General features: G+C 55.2%; 5 protein-coding genes across 5 annotated transcripts; 3 read left to right on the top strand and 2 right to left on the bottom strand.

Annotated features, from left to right (window-relative positions):
- Nucleotides 1-86: 86 nt before the first annotated feature.
- BGZ61DRAFT_590307 (uncharacterized protein) lies at nt 87-9293 on the top strand. The gene is made up of 4 exons (XM_046256626.1): nt 87-543; nt 597-1428; nt 1477-7889; nt 7940-9293. The coding sequence occupies exons 1-4, from the start codon at nt 314-316 to the stop codon at nt 9015-9017; spliced, it is 8553 nt and encodes a 2850-aa protein (XP_046101402.1). The 5' UTR covers nt 87-313; the 3' UTR covers nt 9018-9293.
- Nucleotides 9294-10339: 1046 nt separating this feature from the next.
- BGZ61DRAFT_62690 (uncharacterized protein) lies at nt 10340-11853 on the top strand. The gene is made up of 4 exons (XM_046256930.1): nt 10340-10623; nt 10681-11184; nt 11238-11549; nt 11613-11853. The coding sequence occupies exons 1-4, from the start codon at nt 10443-10445 to the stop codon at nt 11663-11665; spliced, it is 1050 nt and encodes a 349-aa protein (XP_046101401.1). The 5' UTR covers nt 10340-10442; the 3' UTR covers nt 11666-11853.
- A 523-nt stretch (nt 11854-12376) lies between these two features.
- BGZ61DRAFT_495877 (major facilitator superfamily domain-containing protein) lies at nt 12377-13998 on the top strand (the record flags this gene model as incomplete). Its single annotated transcript, XM_046250951.1, has 3 exons — nt 12377-12539; nt 12594-13785; nt 13839-13998. The coding sequence occupies 3 exons, from the start codon at nt 12377-12379 to the stop codon at nt 13996-13998; spliced, it is 1515 nt and encodes a 504-aa protein (XP_046101400.1).
- Nucleotides 13999-14407: 409 nt separating this feature from the next.
- BGZ61DRAFT_357600 (family 31 glycosyltransferase) lies at nt 14408-16013 on the bottom strand (the record flags this gene model as incomplete). Its single annotated transcript, XM_046240892.1, has 3 exons — nt 14408-14839; nt 14889-15348; nt 15427-16013. The coding sequence occupies 3 exons, from the start codon at nt 16011-16013 to the stop codon at nt 14408-14410; spliced, it is 1479 nt and encodes a 492-aa protein (XP_046101399.1).
- A 489-nt stretch (nt 16014-16502) lies between these two features.
- Nucleotides 16503-17628, bottom strand: BGZ61DRAFT_455930 (PQ loop repeat-domain-containing protein). The gene is made up of 4 exons (XM_046246441.1): nt 17526-17628; nt 17446-17463; nt 17180-17383; nt 16503-17125 (listed from the first exon to the last, which is right to left on the bottom strand). Exons 1-4 carry the CDS (start codon nt 17568-17570, stop codon nt 16541-16543), a joined length of 852 nt encoding a protein of 283 aa, XP_046101398.1. The 5' UTR covers nt 17571-17628; the 3' UTR covers nt 16503-16540.
- Between the last annotated feature and the right edge of the window lie 83 nt (nt 17629-17711).

The following is a 17711-nucleotide window of genomic DNA, read 5'->3' as shown; positions in this document are numbered from 1 at the left end:
ACTACCCGGCGCCTGGGATGCTTGTCCCTGTCCCTGAGGTGGCCCATCAACTCGCCTGCTGTCAGTCTGTAGTCTGTGACCTACTGCATCACTGCACTTGCCCTCATTCACCTTCTGTCGTTCTCTGTTCGCTGTCAGCTGCATACCTAGCTGAGTGACGCCGTTGACGTCTCTTCACTCGTTTGCGGGATGTCCTCACCGTTCTAAGTCTTTCTTTGTTGCCGCCCACAGCGAGTCTTTCGTTGAGTGACACTTTCGCAGCGTTTGCTGTGCGAGATCACTTTCTTTTCCTTGTCCTCTACGGCCTCTCAAGATGGCTTCGTTCGTTCAGCCTGTCGGGGGAGACACGCTCGGGGCCGAGTGCGAGGACTCACGCTTTCGGGTGTACTGCAGCAGTATACTGCCTGCAAACGAGAGATTCGCGATCCTGTTCCAGTTTATAAACTTCACGTTGGGTATTACGGCCATCGCCGTCCCTCTTGTTCTCTTCCTCATCTACTATTATCTGCAGTATCGTAAATTACAATCCCGGAAGATACCAACGCAAGTCTTGTTGGTCCCAAAACCTCACGATGCCTCGCTAACCTCGATTCCAGAGCCCGCGCAAGACGCCGCGATTCAGATGCCTCCTCGACTAATAATGGACTCCCCATGCACTCATTTCGTCCGACGAAGTCGTTCACCTTCCTGTCCGACACGGCGTCGTCGGCGATGTCGGTTCACCGCGACTCAAGAGCCTATGACCTCGTCGTCCTGCCTCTGGACATGAAGGGCAGCGTCGCGGGACAGGATGGAGACTCACGATCTTCCATCTGCACCACCAACAACGAAGGTGTCATCGCCAAGATGGCCTTGGCCAGTGTCGACATCGACTCGTTCGGCTCGGATGCTCTCGAACCCTCCCAGATCGAGGCCACCGCCGACTTTCTCGCCGATACCTACCTTCGCAACAGCTTGGCTGGCTTTGCGCTGTCATGTTCGAATGCGAAGAAGCCTGAGCAAATGGACGGTCTGCTGGAACGACTGTATCGCTCTAGAATCCCCGTCATTCTCTCCTGCGAGCACGACTCCGAAGCCCTCGACTCCGTCTGCCTCACCTACGCCTCTGGTCTTATCATCGAAAACGCCCTAATTCTCCCCAATGGCGAACGACGAGATTACTTCAGGGCGCGGCGTTTCCGACACATCATCGGGCGGGCCCACAAGGAACGTGAGGAGAGACCTGATTTCTTCATCGGCTTTCTGGATCGCTGGGCACGTCGGCCTCACCCCGCAACAATCCGCAGAGCTGTCAAGTTGGCTGAGCACTTCGGTGCCGTCATCGAGCATGGCCCAGTTGACCCCAATTACATGCTCAAGGTTCCAATCACGAGTGCGACACAGACCCTCAGTGGCTTCGAGTATTTGCGCCGGGCCGAGACAATTGAGGTATGTCTCAATTGCCTCCCGAGACAAGCATGACTGACAGTGAGACAGCTCCAAAAATCGTGGGTCTCTGAGACAAGGAGGGCCCACGTTCCCAACGGCTCGCCTTTCGATACATTCGCCTCGCTCCCTCTTGACGAGCTCGACCGTGTTATCCCCCGCGCATCTCAACTTTTGAAACCTCGACGTCTGGGCGCTGCACTCCAAGCGATTGCCGAGGAAAAGCCTGAATTACACTCGTCACCCGATTATGTCGATCTAGCACCCCCTCGAAGTAGCTTCTGGACCTCGTCTAGCGATGGCAGGACATTGGCGAGTAAGGGTTGTTTCCCACTCACCTCCGAACCTCACGGAGAGCACTACGAAGCTATCGTCGACACTCAGACTCACCTCAAGGATTTGAACATGTTGCACCCCGTTGAGGCCAGCGAAGAGCAGACCCTGGTGGCCACTCTCTCAGCTATGACTGAGCAAGAGGGCTGCAACCCCGCTGTTCACGACCTCATCAACTCTCTGGTTTCTCATCAAGTCCGTATTTACAAGGGCATGGACACTGGTTTCCGCGTCCCAGACAGTGACGCCCACTTCTGGGGTGTCTCAAAGGCTCGCGAGGGATGCGTCGAGATCTATGTCTCACAAAAGGCTCCCAGCGACGCAGCTGTTGTTCTCCACACATGGCTGGCCCACCAGCGAACTCCCCGCGTGCGACGTTACGAGCAGGAGCTTCTCTTGGAGCGCGCCAACAACGACAGTAACGAGTCTGGTATTCCGTTGTGCATCAGGTCCACCATTGAGAGTGCCACTTACTCCGAGGTTCTCACTTTCGTCCAGAAATTGCGCGTTTCTAACCTGGATCACCCCATGTGTGATGCGATGAAGGAGTACTGTTGGACTTACCTCATCGACCAGACCACCAAGGCATCATGGACTCTGACTTGCGCCGAAAAGGTGCTCGATGGCTCGCTTTCCATGCAACAGATTCTTCGAATGCGCCTTGAGCACTATGTCCGACTAGGCGCGACGGAACTCCCTGCCCTCGATGATCTCGTTACCTTGCACAAGCTCACCGAAAAGGCCGTCGAGGATGCTCTCTTCTTCGGACAACGAGAGACTCTCAACTCCCTAACCAAGGCCCTGCTCCGCGCTTATGACCCATGGAAGTCGTGGTCTGAATGTGATTACGTCGACATCAACGCCGAGCTCTTCGCCATCATTTTCTTTAGCATCCTCCGAGGAGCCGCTTTTGAGGAGGTTTACAACGAGTCTACCGATCGCTGCCCCATGTTCCTCTCCCAGCCCGACCAGGCTGCCGTCTTTTCTGAGCTTTGGATTCTTGGATCTCAATGCGATATCTACTTTGGCCTCCTTCCTCGCAACCTCGGCAACATTGTTTACCAGCGGTACCGCAGTTTCCTTGCAGATCGCCCTCCCACTGCCGCTGACCGACCGAACGACGAAATTATGACCATGTACTTCAGCCCCGATGCCGCACCCCCCGTCCTCATCATGGGGGAAGAGGAACCCATCCCTGGTGCTGTCAAGATGAAGCGCACCCCCCACGAGATTATGCAGGAGTGGAAGAAGCGATTTGCGGAGGCTGGTGCCATGTCTATTTTCTGTGTCCCCGCTATCGTCGACGTCCTCTTGCTCACGTTTCTTGGACGTGGTTTCTTCATGACTGCCTTCATGGGAAATGAGAATATCGAGGCCGCTGGTTACGCTTTGCTTGTCTCACTCCTGCTGACGGCTGGTGTTACCGGCTGGGTGGGCAGCACTGGAAACTACTACCTTGCTCATTACGCGTATGACAACATGGTCTACTTTCATGTCCAGAGGCTCTCGGGTGGATTTTTCCTAACTCTCCTGATCTCAATTGTCGGCTTGATCATGTTCACCGTGCGGTTTTCGATCGGCACTGGTTTCGTATTTGTGGCCTACCTCGTCTGCATTTCAACTCATTTCAACCTGCTAGGCATAATGAGCGCCATGCACCAGCTCAACAGCCCCATTACTTCTGGCCGCAGCGTCCTCCTTCAGAATATGCCGCTGCTTTTGCTTTCGCCTCTCATTTCTACCTTTGTCAGAAACCATGACTTGGAGATCTACATCCCGATTATGTTTACTTACGTGTTTCTCACGCTGTACCGTTACCGCCGACTCTGCCACGAATGGTCTAACTGGATGGACAACATTCCCAAATTTGCACAGAAGGACATCATCGAGTGGTACACAGCGAGACTGGCCCCTGAGTCGTGCGACGAGGATATCAAGGATCAGGATGCACTAGCAGTCGAGACCTTCGTTGCAGTCTTGGAGTCTTACCAACGCCGTACACGGGAAGCCAAGGTTGCCCGGGTCTTTGCGGATCCTTTCATTGGGCGAATTGCAAAGGGCATGCCCTATGTCGACTGGCTGTTCAAGAAGACCAATCCCAATGGTGACCACCCCGATGCGTTCAGCACAGCTTGGTTCACCCAGCTTAATGAGTCAAAGAACCAACAAAGCATGCTGGTTAGAGGCCTTAAGGACCACAACGTCTTCACTCTTTTCCGTCTTGCCAGGTATGATGTTGGACAGACCCTTGGCTTGTTCTTGGTCGCCCTGATGGACCGCTGGGTCATGATGGTCTGGAGTGCTGGAGGGCCGTACGAAGTCATTTACCGCGACCCCCGAGCCCGCTTCGGTATCTGTCTCGCTATCATCTACTTTTGTGTGGCTGCTATGCTTCTTGACTCGACTCTGTACAAGTACTGGGGACTCCGTGACACCATCTCCAAGGAAAAGCTGCGCAATTTCGACCATGCTCAGAACCTCGCCAAGGAATTCGAGGCCTATCGCCGTGCTAGCATTGTCAAGGCGCTGTCCGACATTATGTCCAAGCTCTTGTTTGTGTTTGGTATCACGACAATCCTTATGTGGGTATTTGTTGACGGCTGGAAGGTAATGGTCTTCTATTACATGTACGTCGTCGGCTACACGTGCTCCATCCTTTTCCAGTTCAACAGATGCTTCACAACCAATGTCACAACCCACATCTCCATCATCATGAGCTCCGCCGTCCTCGGGTTCATTACGGGTTGTGTGCTTCACGTGCTTCCCGCCACTAAAGACTCCCTTTTCATCGACCTCGCGGCGCAAAACACGGCCGCCGTTTTTGCTGCCCTCGGAACATCTCTTTGGACCTGGAAGGACTGGGCCGCTCCCTCGCCCACTAGCAAGCGCTCCGGCTCTCGCGGTGACGATTCCGAAGTCTTTGTCCAGCACAGGCTCAGTGCCGAAGAGTCAGTGCACGAGAAGGCTCCCAGTGCCAATATGCGAAAGAACTTCTCCGGCATGAAGATTTGGAGTGAAGATGGAAAGATCCCGTCCAAGAAGATCACCAAGATGTTGGGACGCAGTCTGGAATACCCCAACCAGCACTGCGACTCCGCGCCCTGGTCCAGGAAGCTTATGAGAACCGCGCTGGAAATGTGGAGTGATCGCAAGATCACTGTCAAGGTCGTCAGTCGAGAAGACTTTGGCCGAGCTGGCTTGGGCGAGCTGAGTGCCTTTAGCTCGCGCGAAGGCGATGTTCTCCAACTGACTGTCGGTTTCATGAAGGAGGCCGAGCTATCTCTCCCCGCCTGGCAACCTCTCTTGTCCACCGTCATCGGCGAGTGCATCCTCTACCATGTGGCCCGTTCCGAGTTCCGACTTTCACACAACCAGGCCGTCCAGGCTGAGCACTTCCTCCAAGGTACTGAGAGTGTGTCGAAGCGTATTGAATTCGAGCTCTCCTTTGAGGACGTCCAGCACCTGAATCGCCTCGTCCTCAAGACTGAGATGGAGATGATGAAGCATCTGTGCTTGGACTTTAACGTCGACGCTGATTGGGAGACGACCCCCGAAGACGTTCGCGTTGCCATTCTGCGCCGCATCTCTGGCGAGCCAGTTGCTATGTCCTCGGTGTTCAACGACTGGGCGGCTTTGTCCAAGGTTAACCTGCACACTGAAGACTTCCATATCAGCCTAATTCTTGAGGTCTATCAGAAGTGCCAGGAAAGACTGAGCCAGGTCAACACTTTCGCCAGCGATGGACAAGGCACTGTTCCCGAAACCCCCGCCGAGTTGAGACCTGTCGTCATCGCCACAACTCCCAAGACCTTGACCTTCCTCCAGAGCATTTGGAGCAAGATTATCTCGGTCCCATTCGTCTTTGTCAAGTGGGTTGCCATCATTTCTGGTGGTGGATCCAACATGGAGCGAGAGCTTGTGTACTGCCTGCGAAACGTGCCTCTACGAGGCGTCTTCGTCTACATCCTCGTGTTCATATGGAATTGCTGCCGAAAGATGAAGAACTTCTGGGTCTACTGGATTCTCATCTACCACCGCCCTGCTCTGGTCAACATCTCGCGTCTTGCACAGAAGGGCGCGCGACGCAAGATCCTCAAGAGCTCTGTCATCGTCGAGCTGCCCCGAAAGACCATCACTGGTTTCGCTGCCACCAACGAAAATGGTACCATGATGCTGCGAGTTTTCGCTGGGGCTCTCAAGGACGCTCCCGCTGACGGCAAGGCTTTGTATACTGATACCTACGACGATGAACTTCGCCTCAGGAGTAGAGAGGATGCCAGTGGCGGCTTCTCCACCTACCAGTATGACTCTGGCGTCAACTCGCGTTGGCCAATGAGCAAGGTTATTGCCAAGGACGACTCCCGCAGTGTTGGTTATTATGACAAGTACGGCCGCGTGGTGCGAGGTACATGGACCCTCGGTGAGACCGAGTTCGTCTTCCAGTATCACTACAAGTCTGTCCCCAAGGGTAACGCCGATGTCCTCCGCGCCGATTTCAAGCTGGCCCACGCGTCTTCCGATGACATGCTCTCCGTCTTCTGGGGCAATCCTGTCAACACCGAGGAGTACACTTGGGTTCCGTCCAAGAACATTGGCCTCATCATCAAGAAGATCGGCAACAAGACGTATACCAGCCAATACGAGTACCTCCACCGTCGCGACCCAGACATCACTACATTTATGGAAGAGAACGGCATCAAGATTTCTGTCCTCAACTCTCCCGAGATCTTCCCTAATGAGTCTTCTTTGATGCCCCGGCCCAAGAATCTGTCTTTTGATGCGGATGACTTGCTCATTTACCATAGCACGCTTCAGATCCGCCAGATGCGTCGCTACGCAGGTTCTACCCCCACTCTTATCTCGTCAATGAACCCGATTTCCTGGATTGTCTTGTGGAGATCACGCATGTATGGCCGTGTGCCTACTTGGCGTATCCGCACTGAGCTCTGGAGCCACTGGCTTAAGAGTGGTACCCTCGACGCGGTCACAGCCTGCTGGATGGACGAGCTCGTCCTTCGTGAAGAGTTTCTGCTTCGTCAGTACTGGAAGGCTAGAGACACCGGTCGCCTTGACGAGGCTCGCCGCGCCTTGGATGCCAATATTGTCCAGATTGTCGCTGCCATCGAAATCGAGACGGATATCTCTGAAGTGTCCCTTCTGACCATCAAGACTTCGGATCTTTACGCTATGGGTCTCAGCAATGATGCTACCCAAGTTACCGCTCGACCCCAGGACTGCTTCAACGATACCAACGAGCGTGTCTCGGTCATTTTCAACGATATTGGATGCTGGCCTGTCGCACCTGGTGGAGTTTCCAACTGCCGACGTGATCTGGTCAACGGCCACAAAACCATCCGCAACCACGTCCTTTCTGAATGCGCCAACGATTACGGTATCCCTCGCTTCCAGATCGAGAAAAACGTCCAGTCCCTTAAGTTGCTGCCTCTCTGGGGTATTGACGGAGGTACCGCTAACCACGGCGTCATCGAAAACATCCTCGAGTCGCAGGTCGACGAGAAGGTGGCTGATACTGACATCCAGCGAGATATTGTGGGTGTTTTCGTGCCGCTTCTTATGGAGTTTGTAAAGGGCGCCCGCACCAAGCGCCTTTCTCGCGCCGACCTTATCAAGTACAGCAACACTTTCTTGTCGATGGCCAAGTACTACGAGCTCAAGGATTACGCCTTCACCTGGCAGTCCAAGGAAGTTGAGGATGCCTGGGTCGCAGCCTGGCTCACGCACTACGACGACACCAACATTACCAACCCCTCTCAGTGCTTCGAGATCGAGCGCCCTAGCATCCCTGACTTCCGAACTTGCCTGGGCATCTACAAGGCTTACTTCTTCATCTTTGCCGTCAACGTCCCCGAAGAGTGTCCCCAGGTGTTCCAGAGCACCCACCACGGTATCAGCAGTCTGTTCGGTCTTGTCCTCAAGTACCGTCGCGGTGCCAACTTTGGTATCTGGGACCACGCTATTCTGTGGCGTGAGTGCTGTCTTAACATTAGCGCTGCCCAGAGCGAGCTTCCTCTGTCTGTGCAGTCTATGCTTCTCGCTGGGATGGGTCTCGCTACCCGTCTCGCCTACTTCCACGCCGATGTCATTACCCCTTGCGCATCGCTATTCAACCCGTAAGTACTCCCTACTGCATGCACCGAACATGGGCTAATAACGACTATAGAATGTGGGAGGCCGAGATCGGCACAGAGAAGGGAACCATCAGCAACCGTAACCAATTCTGCCGCAAGATTGACCCCATCGTCAACGGTATCAGCAACATGGAGTCCTTTACACCCGTCGACAAGATCCGTACTGATACGCCTACCGTGGTCATGTTGTCCAACGTGCAAGTCATCAAGGGCGTCAAGGCGGCCATCCAGGCGGCTGATATCATCATCAACCGCTTCGGCTTTACTGACTATAAGCTCGTTGTCTACGGTGCCAAGGACCGTCAGCCAGCATACGCGCTGGAGATGGAGAAGTTTATCGTAGATCACAACCTCGGAGGCAAGGTCATCCTGGCCGGCTTCGGCAACCCCAAGGAGGTGCTGAAGGATGCCTGGCTGTTCATGAACTCGTCCATCTCTGAGGGTCTGCCTCTCGCCATTGGTGAGGCGGCACTGGCTGGTGTCCCCATTGTCGCTACCGAAGTCGGCGCCACAGCGCTCGTCTTGACCGACGTCAAGAACCCTGACCAGCGATACGGAGAAGTCGTACCACCCAACGACCCCATGGCATTAGCCCGCGCACAGATCTCCATCCTTGGCATGGTCGGCCCATGGACGCAGTTCACCGACGAAGCCCACATGAAGACAGAGGCCCCTCAGCTTCCCGACGAGATCACCCCTGAAGACGTCACATGGCTAAGCGAGCGCTTCTACCAAAAGTCGGAATACCGCCGAAAGCTGGGCTTGCTGTCCCGCGAGGTGGTGCTGCACAGCTTCCACGGCAACCGCTACCTCCGGGAGCACGAACAGATGTTCTGGATTCAGTCACACCAGAGCAAGATGAGGAAAGACTACACACTCGCGATGCAGACGGAACACCGGTTCAAGTTTGGAACACCATCGCCACTGCGGTACTGCGAGGACGAATCCAAGCGATTCGTGGTTGACCCTTCATGGGAGAGGGAGGAAACGATGCTCCAGCGAGTCAAGTCTACTGCTACCAACAAGCTGGGGACGATCAGAGAGAAGAGTGTGAGGAGGAGAAGCAAGCTAATGAAGAAACAACCGCCACCTCCGCCGTGCCCGGTATAATGAAGAAAAGCGAAAGGGAACTAGAAGGAAACTGCGAGGCGAAATGGGAAACGGGAAAAGATTTAATTGTCTTGATGTCCTTGACTATTTTATTCATTCATTTAATGTCTTGCCAGCATATTATATTATATCAGATAGAAATTGTCCATAGTTTAGCGTACGCGCACACATGGCACGCCAGCCTATTTATTTACTTAATCATGTCGATCATAGAATTATGAACAATCTATACACAGACGTACACATGCAAATACTCAAATGACAACCTAGGTATTCAATTACTATTTTTATTCAAACTCTAACTATGTGAACCTATTCTTTAGAAACTCAATGCTCTGGTGAGGAGTCGTGTAGGTCCCACTTAGGCCCGAGCTAGCCGAAGAAAACCTCCGGCGACGTTTTCTCAAGCACCAGCAGTAGTTGACTGACCTGGCTTTCAGTTGTTGATGGCTCATTTATTTCCTGAACCAAGTCTGTCATAGAATCAAGAACATACACATAGATACAAAAGTGGACACATGGAATGCTGGCGTAATTATTTACTTGATCAGGACCATCACAGAGTCATGAGCAATCTGTACACACACACACACACACACACACACACATGGACCGAGTTGATGCATCGCAGTTACGTGATCGGAGTGTTTCAATGTCCGAGACAGCCTCGGCACCTAGTAATCTATCCGTCGGGCGAATTAATAATAGGTCACCTACCTATGCATGGCTGCCAATCAAGGAATTTTTTTTCGTATCCCGCCCACTGTCAATGCAATGCCAGCCACTGTTCCACGCTTGGCCGCAAACGAGCTGGCAGCCGCGAGCCTCGGTATTGCGTCAAAGTGACAACTCCCTCCGTTGTTCCCCACCGTCCTCGGCCCCCCAAGCGCACGCCCGAGAGCGCCTCCAGCCAGTCGGAGGCGCTGGCCCGCGTCAATCTTCGGCCCCGAGCGCAGAGGCCGGCCGGCGATTTGCCCCGATGGGCGTTGGCGCGCCGGCGGAGGGTGGGACGAGCGGGCGAGGCTTGCGCGGGGTTCCCGAAGCTGAAGCCATTCGCCCTTGGAGCTGGAGCTGTTGCCTTTCTTGCGCGGCTGGGTGTGAGCAGGAGGGAAAAATAGACGGTGAAGAAGAGGTGTCCGTCGGTGCGGAGAGACAGGGCGGCCGCCGGAGAGGTACAAAAGGACCCAGACAGACGATCACCTTAGCGGCGGCGGTTTGACCGGACTTACATGCAGCCACTGACGATACCAGGCGCCAACATATAACTACCATCAGAGCCGCGAATTAGTACAGAAGTTGCCAACTAGCTGCAGCAACTCGTCAAGTCGAACCAACTCAGACACGGTTTAAACACTCCTTTGCGGTTTAACCAGTCCCTCTACACCTCCGAGATCCGATACCGGCCCCGGACCTACACCACACACCATGGCTCGCGATAACCTCAGCATCACGCTCGCCGAGCGGCCCACCACCGACATCATCCCCGGCCAGACCTTTAGCCAGAACGTCGCCCCGGCGCCGACGCCAGACGAGCTGAAGGATGGCCAGATTCTGGTCGAGGCCTTGTACCTGTCCCTGGACCCTGCCATGAGAGGCTGGCTCAAAGGTGGCCTTGCTCCAACCCGTTGACACCCCGCGATGCCCTCGCTAACCGTGGCCCCAGACGTCCGCTCCTACCTCCCCCCCGTCAAGATCGGCGAGACGATGCGCGGCGCGTCCGTCTGCCGCGTGCTCGCCTCCAAGAGCAAGCTCGCCAAGGAGGGCGACCTGGTCTCGGCCTTCCCCGGCTGGACGCAGTACGCCATCCTGCCCGAGGGCCGCTTCGAGCCGCCGTCGATGTACCCGGGCGCGCAGAGCCCGCAGGACTTCCTCTCGGCGCTGGGCATGACCAGCATGACGGCGTGGGTGGGCATGTCGCAGATCGGCGACCCCAAGCCCGGCGAGACCGTCGTCGTCTCGGGCGCCGCGGGCGCGACGGGCAGCGTGGCCGGCCAGATTGCCAAGATCAAGGGCGCGCGCGTCGTGGGTATTTGTGGGAGTGACGATAAGTGCAAGTGGCTCATCGACGAGCTGGGCTTCGACGTGGCGCTCAACTACAAGGCCGACGACTTCAAGGAGAAGTTCAAGCAGGCGACGCCCGACTACATTGACGTGTACTTTGACAATGGTGAGTTGTCAACCATATTCTTGGTATCAAAACCGCTAACACAATACCTCTAGTCGGCGGCGATATCCTCGACATGTGCCTCCTGCGCGCAAAGGAGCACGCGCGCTTCGTCGAGTGCGGCGCCGTCAGCCAGTACAACGCGGCCAAGCCCACGGGCCCGCGCAACTTTGCGCAGATCATCACGATGCGCATCAAGCTGCAGGGCTTCATCGTCTTCGACCACGCGGCCGACTTCCCCAAGGCGCGCGCCGAGATCGCCCAGTGGGTGGCCGACGGCAAGCTGAAGAAGAACGAGACGATTATCAAGGGCGGCCTGAAGGCGGCCGAGCAGGCATTGGTCGACCTGTACAAGGGCGTTAATACCGGTGAGTGAACGAGATGGTGACCGATTGACTAGTCAGCGGGTTTACTAACGCGTGTGGTTGTAGGAAAACTCCTCGTCGAGGTCAAGGATCCCAACGAGAGCCCGTCCAAGCTGTGAGAATGAGTGTACGAAATGCCGGGCTGTGACCGGCCAAGTTATGATATGATATTGATATCCCTGGGGCCCTTAGATAGTAATCATCTACGTCCCATTTGCTTCTACGTGGAAGCCTTGTTCAGCATTGCAACTGGTTTCTTTCTTGTGTGCTCGTCTTGCGAGTCTGTCTCCTGTCTCCTGACTCCATCTCCTGACTCCATCTCCGGAGCACAATCCCGAATTGCCTCACGCCCAAGCCCAAGCTAGAGCGATTTTCAGACCCTTCCAGCCCATTCCTCAGCGCATCGCAGCACCATATTTCCGTGCTAACACCCCAAGTGTGTAAACTCGACTCTCCTGACTGGCCCGCGCCCGCCAACCCATCTCCATCCCGACATGGCACCTACGAAAAACCTCGCACCAGCCATGGGTTCGCACATCGCCAATGCACAGCATGTGCCTCATGAGTGGTTGAGCTCAAGCGAGCCGGCGGGAGCTAGAGGCCGTTATCCCTCGTTGGACGAGCTTGGGAAGTTTGCAGCAGAAGCTCGGCGAGCGAGCTATTTGTTGGCCGTTTAAATGACGTAAAATCCACTCGCTCAACCACAGCTGTCCGGACTTTGGAATCCGGAATGACTGACTACCTAGTTGGAGCCAGACTTTTCAGTTCTTCATGAGCTGCAAGGAACAGCTTTGAATCATTTTACAACCGTCAGACGCAATCAATTCGTCATGATCCAAGACAGCGAGGCCACCGCGCCGCAAGTGCCAACCGGGGCCAAAGATGAAGCCATCGCCATGGTCGGAGAGGAGCAACACGCGGTCGATCCCGTCGTGGAAGCTCGCGCCGTGCGGAAGATCGATCTGTTCCTCATCCCGGCCATGATCTTCGGGTGTCAGTAGCTGTGTGTGTCTCATCCTCCTCGTATCCCGCTCACGCCCCTTCCAGACGGCCTCGTATACTACGACAAAGCCATCCTCGGCTCCGCCGTGCTCTTCGGCATGACGGCCGACCTCGAGCTCACCATCGTCGACACCTCCACAGTCCCGCCGGCCGTCGACACGCGGCGCCTCAGCTGGGCCACGTCGCTGTTCTACTTCGGCATGCTCGCCGGCCTGTACCCAATGACGTTTGCGCTGCAGCGCTTCAACATCGGCCGCGTGCTGGGCGGCGTCGTGATCCTGTGGGCGGGCATCTGCATGCTCACGGCGGCCGTGACGTCGCACCGCGGGCTGTACGCGCAGCGCTTCTTCCTGGGCTTCGTCGAGAGCGTCATCCCCACGGGCTTCATGTGCATCGTCGCGGGCTTCTACACGCAGTCCGAGCAGGCCCTGCGCCAGAGCTGGTGGTTCTCCGCCACCGGCCTGTTCACCATCCTCGGCGGCTCGCTCAACTACGGCTTCGCCCAGATCACCGCCGGCGGGCTGCGTCGCTGGCAGTACATCTACCTGCTCGCCGGGTCCCTGACGTTCCTCTTCGGCCTGTTCTGCTTCGTCATGCCGAACTCGCCCGTGTCCGCCTGGTTCCTCACCAAGGAGGAGCGCTTCGCCGCGGTGGAGCGGCTTCGCCATGGTCAGACTGGAGTGCGCTGCACCACGTTCAAGGCGTCGCAGCTCCGGGAGGCCGTCTGCGACGTCAAGATATGGCTTGTCGCCTTGATGATGGCCTCGGCATACACCGTCAACGGCGCCGTCAGCGGATTCGGACCCCTGATTGTGTCCACGTTTGGGTGGTCGACGCTCGCTTCGATTCTCTTCCAGTTCCCCCTCGGCGGGCTCTGCTTCATCGTCATCCTCCTGACGGGCTACCTGGGCTCCAGGTTCAACAACATCCGCATCCTCATGCTCGTCCTGACGTGTCTGCCCGTCATTGCCGGCTGCGCCATCATCTGGAAGAGCGAGTGGAGCTACCGCGCCGCCGCGCCCGTCGTGGGCTACTCCATCACCGGCTTCTTTGGCGGCACCGTCAGCCTGATCATCACCATCGGCATGTCCAACGTGGCAGGCCACACCAAGAAGAGCTTCATGGCCGCCACCATCTTTGTGGCTTACTGCGTGGGAAACATTGTTGGACCGCAGTTGGTTTGGTCGCAGACAAAGGCCCAGCATTACCCGGCGCTGTGGCTGGGTCTGATCATCTGGTAAGATACCAAGCATGATACCCAGAAGTGTACATTTCTAACAATTTCAACAGCTACATCATCTGCATCTTTGCGTCAGTCACTCTGTACTTTGTCCTGCGCAACGAGAACCGGAGGAGAGATGCTCTTCCCGTTGACGAGGCTGAGCGAGCCAAGCTGGCATTCCAGGACTTGACAGACAAGGAGAACCCCTACTTCCGTTACGTGTTCTAAGTGATACCCGCCGCCTATAGAAGAAGCAGCATGAGAAGCAAGTGGCATTGTTCCCTAGCAAAAGTTAAAATTAAGAGTACCAAGTATCTGTTGGCTATTAAACGTTGGGAATTGCTTTGCGTACGACCCTTAGATTATGCCTCCCCTTTCTAATCATACACCGTCACGTATTATACCATAGACACGAAAAAAAGAAATAATGCTTGTCATCTCTGCCTTCGTATTTATGCTCCAGTACTGATACAGTTTATGCCATAAGCCAGTCCGTCCAGGGCCGTGATGACGACGTTGAAATAAAGTCCAAATCCCATTAAATACGCGTACTACTTGCAATGCATTTCCAACGCCTGTATGTCTACACAAGTTTTCTGTCCAAGCAAATCGCACGAGGCCGTCTCAGTACATGACATTAAAATATCCTCTTGATGCTTGGTCCCACCCACTGGACCGTCGAGCAGTTTCTGTTGGCCCTCCATTGGTCGATTCTATCGCCAAGCCATCCAGACTTGAAGTCGACGAACCTGTCTTTTCGATCCGTGGGCGGTGGTAATAAGTTACCCTTGTCATCCCTTTCCTCGGGGTATGGGATGATCTCAGACTTCCTGGGATCACCAAATCGAATGGCCTTGGAGAGGACGCATTGTTGCGCGTCCAATCCCCTCCAAGTCCACTCTAGACATTGGTCGTGATCCTCGCAATACTTTTTACATAGATCAAAGGAGTCAATCTTGGCTTCAGGTGGGGCAATCCAGCTGTCCCAGTCACCTTGGTCCCAGTCAGAGGCAGAAGCAAGGTCGCCAGGATGTTTGAAAGCCCAAAGGTCAGAGTACAGGAGCGGGCGCTGTTACTGTTAGCATTGGCAAAAAAGTACCAATTTTAGCAGCACTTACTCCTAGTTGTCTTTGTCCAAACTCCCATTTCCATACGTCAACCATGTCTTGCGGCAGCGTCTTATGCAATGTCAGCACCGGCTGACACCAGTACCTGTCGCTGAACGGGATCCCGTGGAGAGGATGCGGGTTGAACATGGGCCAGTAGCCTTGCAGTGAAATGCTGGCGTTCCACAGCGCCCAGCCCACGACGCTGTCGCCGCAGCAGTCCTCCTTGAGCAGTGGGAGCCACTTCTCGGTGATCGGAGCCTCGACGTACTGCCCAAACGAGGTGACCTTGCGTGAGAGGAGGGCCTTGATGGCACCACGACTGAGCACAAAACCGGGTCCTCCGTTTGCGAACCAGGTTTTAATGTCCTTCCTGACGTCATGTCGACCGGGCGAGGGCGAGCCCATGTATAGGGGTGTATCGGGATCGAAGGTGTGGAGGAAGCGGAAGACGTTGTCCCAAAAGACGTATCTGTTGAAAGAGTTAGTGGCGTATCGGCAAGCGCATTGATCATGATTGTGCGGCGTATGAGGGAGGGTATCGACATACGTGTCTGTCTCCAGGAAAAAGTAAAAGTCCTTGTTGGGCTTCGTCCTCCATGCCCGCTCTATCATGGGCAAGAACTTGTACTTGTCAATCCTCCATCCGTTGATGCGCGCGGTCGCCTCCTTGTCGACATCCAGGGTCCCATTCGCGCGCATCTCCTTTTGCCATATGTAGTGGTCAAAGTCGGGATTGTCGTCGTAATAACCGGCGGGCAAGTCGGCGAGAATGTCAATGACTTCGTGGTCGCGGATTGTTTCGTCGAGGTCGGAGAAGATGAGCAAGTCGTCCTTGGAAAAGCAAGCGCTCACACTGTCGAGCTGGGCATCGATCTTGGCTCGATTCTCGCCATGGCCCATCTTCAGGACCGGCTGGATGGATTCGAGAACGTGGTTCGGGAAGGACGCACATAGGTCCTTTGTGGTCTTCCCAGCCGGGTCGATGGAGACCGGGAAGAAGTAGCTCGTGGTCGCAAACGGATAGTACTCGGGAACGTTGTAGCTGCCATGGATGCTGTGCCAGAAGATCAGGATGATGACGACGATGGAGCAAAGGCCGAAGATGGCGATGCGACTGAAGCGCTTGTTGAGCATCAGCCGCCGCGCGCCGGGCATGCCAGCCGGGGTCCAGAGGGGCGGCATGGTGTCGCAAACATGGCACGATGGCGGGTGAAGGCGAGAGCGAGTGGCGAGACGGCGTGCGCGTGTCACAAGGAGCAAATGGTGCGCCTTCAAGAGTTGTCGAGGGGCGTCATGGCAGGATTGTCGGTGGGTTCGACTGCGAAAGGAGTTGGAGCCTTGCGAGGGTGAGACCTGCTCGTCTAGTGGCCTGTTTCCAGGAAGCTTACTGTTAAGCGAATGTGGCAGCGCTCCCGTACAGTGAACTTGGCGCTTGGATTTAGCGCGTATTCACTGGAACGAGCCCCGAGATCGACCCTAGCCGGCAGTCATTGCGGGGGGGACGCCTAAACACGGGGCGCAATTATGCCATCCTGGTGCATCCCCTATCCGCGCATTCTAGCTTCTAGGTACGGTCATAGATGTCACACTAATGAAACCGGGTGTTGAGAACAGAATCCAAGACAGGACTTAGCCTAAAAATTTTAATTGTTTCCATGTAATTATTCCATTATGTTATCGTCTCCTTGGGCTACATTCCGAGCACGGAGGTTGGCAGAATTCACCGAGGCTGTGCGGAACACGGAGCTCGACGATGGCATCTCGTGTAGCGTAACGCCATTGCCTCGACCATCCGAAGACGGAGACTCATCCTCAACAGTGACAGACGCCATCTTAGCAGTCCGGTTGAACCACCGCTTCTTGATCCACGGAAGGAAGTTGTAGTAGCCTCCACATGCAAAAACGCCGCACCAGAGAACAAACTCGGTCGCGTAGATGACAACCCCCATCACATCAAGCTTGGGCTGGAAGAAGAGCGACACGAGAGAGAAAACATCGCCCGCGGCGTCAATGGCCACAAAGATAAACGAGATGCCGCGCACGGTGCGGTGGATATAGATGTCCCAGTAGTGACGCAGGACACCCGCCGCGAGGAGCGCCGCCGAGAGCGCCGCCATGAGTATCATGGGCCATTCAGTACCGCGAGACTCGGGGATGCGTAGGGCGATGATCAATCCCGCTTGAATGCCTCCCATGACAGCAGCGATGGGACCGACGACGAGCAGTGATCGCTGCACTGTCCATTTCTATTGCGATTGTTCAGTCATCGATACCCACACAGTCTACAAGTGACAACTCACCCGTTCATAATAGTAGCACTGGATCCAGGTGATAAGACTAAGCAGAGTCAGGATCTGAGGCTGGATGCGCAGCGCGACATTGAAGCCCTTGACGATGTTGTAGACACCGAGCGGCACGCCTGCCCAGGCCCAGAGCATCATCATTGACGGCTGAAGACCCGTCGCATTGTGCCGGCGATAGTTGACCACAATCTGAGGAATCAGCTACAGCAAGAAAAATGTTAGAAAGACGACGTCCAATAAAGTTAGTTGATTGGGGGACAAACCTGGATTGACCAACAGACCTACGGAATCACGCAAGGAAAATCAGCTGAGGCATCTGACGGGGAAATGGGGGACTGATTACTGCTCCAAGAGTGCCTAGAGCATTTGCAGCTGCAGGCACATCCATGTTTGTTGTCGTCTCGAGAACACAGTCGTGTTGGGCGTTTGAAGAATACAGCCTTGGGTGATGCGAGTTTGAGGATTCAGCGCTCCAAATCCAGGGTGCGCGACGTCGGACTTGATCTCCACCTGACCCTTGGTTATCGAT

This window comes from Ilyonectria robusta (assembly GCF_021365365.1).
Source record: "Ilyonectria robusta strain PMI_751 chromosome Unknown BGZ61scaffold_16, whole genome shotgun sequence".
Lineage (NCBI taxonomy): Eukaryota > Fungi > Ascomycota > Sordariomycetes > Hypocreales > Nectriaceae > Ilyonectria > Ilyonectria robusta.
This window is presented reverse-complemented; position numbering and strand designations above follow the sequence as displayed.

Bases quoted from the DNA above. Each gene is read 5' to 3' on its own strand.
- BGZ61DRAFT_590307 (XM_046256626.1), top strand. From the start codon at position 314: ATGGCTTCGTTCGTTCAGCCTGTCGGGGGAGACACGCTCGGGGCCGAG. The intron at 544-596 runs GCAAGTCTTGTT...CCTCGATTCCAG, and splicing joins CAATCCCGGAAGATACCAAC to AGCCCGCGCAAGACGCCGCG. The intron at 1,429-1,476 runs GTATGTCTCAAT...ACAGTGAGACAG, and splicing joins GCCGGGCCGAGACAATTGAG to CTCCAAAAATCGTGGGTCTC.
- BGZ61DRAFT_62690 (XM_046256930.1), top strand. From the start codon at position 10,443: ATGGCTCGCGATAACCTCAGCATCACGCTCGCCGAGCGGCCCACCACC. The intron at 10,624-10,680 runs GTGGCCTTGCTC...CCGTGGCCCCAG, and splicing joins CATGAGAGGCTGGCTCAAAG to ACGTCCGCTCCTACCTCCCC. The intron at 11,185-11,237 runs GTGAGTTGTCAA...CAATACCTCTAG, and splicing joins TGACGTGTACTTTGACAATG to TCGGCGGCGATATCCTCGAC.
- BGZ61DRAFT_455930 (XM_046246441.1), bottom strand. From the start codon at position 17,570: ATGGATGTGCCTGCAGCTGCAAATGCTCTAGGCACTCTTGGAGCA. The intron at 17,126-17,179 runs GTGAGTTGTCAC...CAATCGCAATAG, and splicing joins AGTGCTACTATTATGAACGG to AAATGGACAGTGCAGCGATC.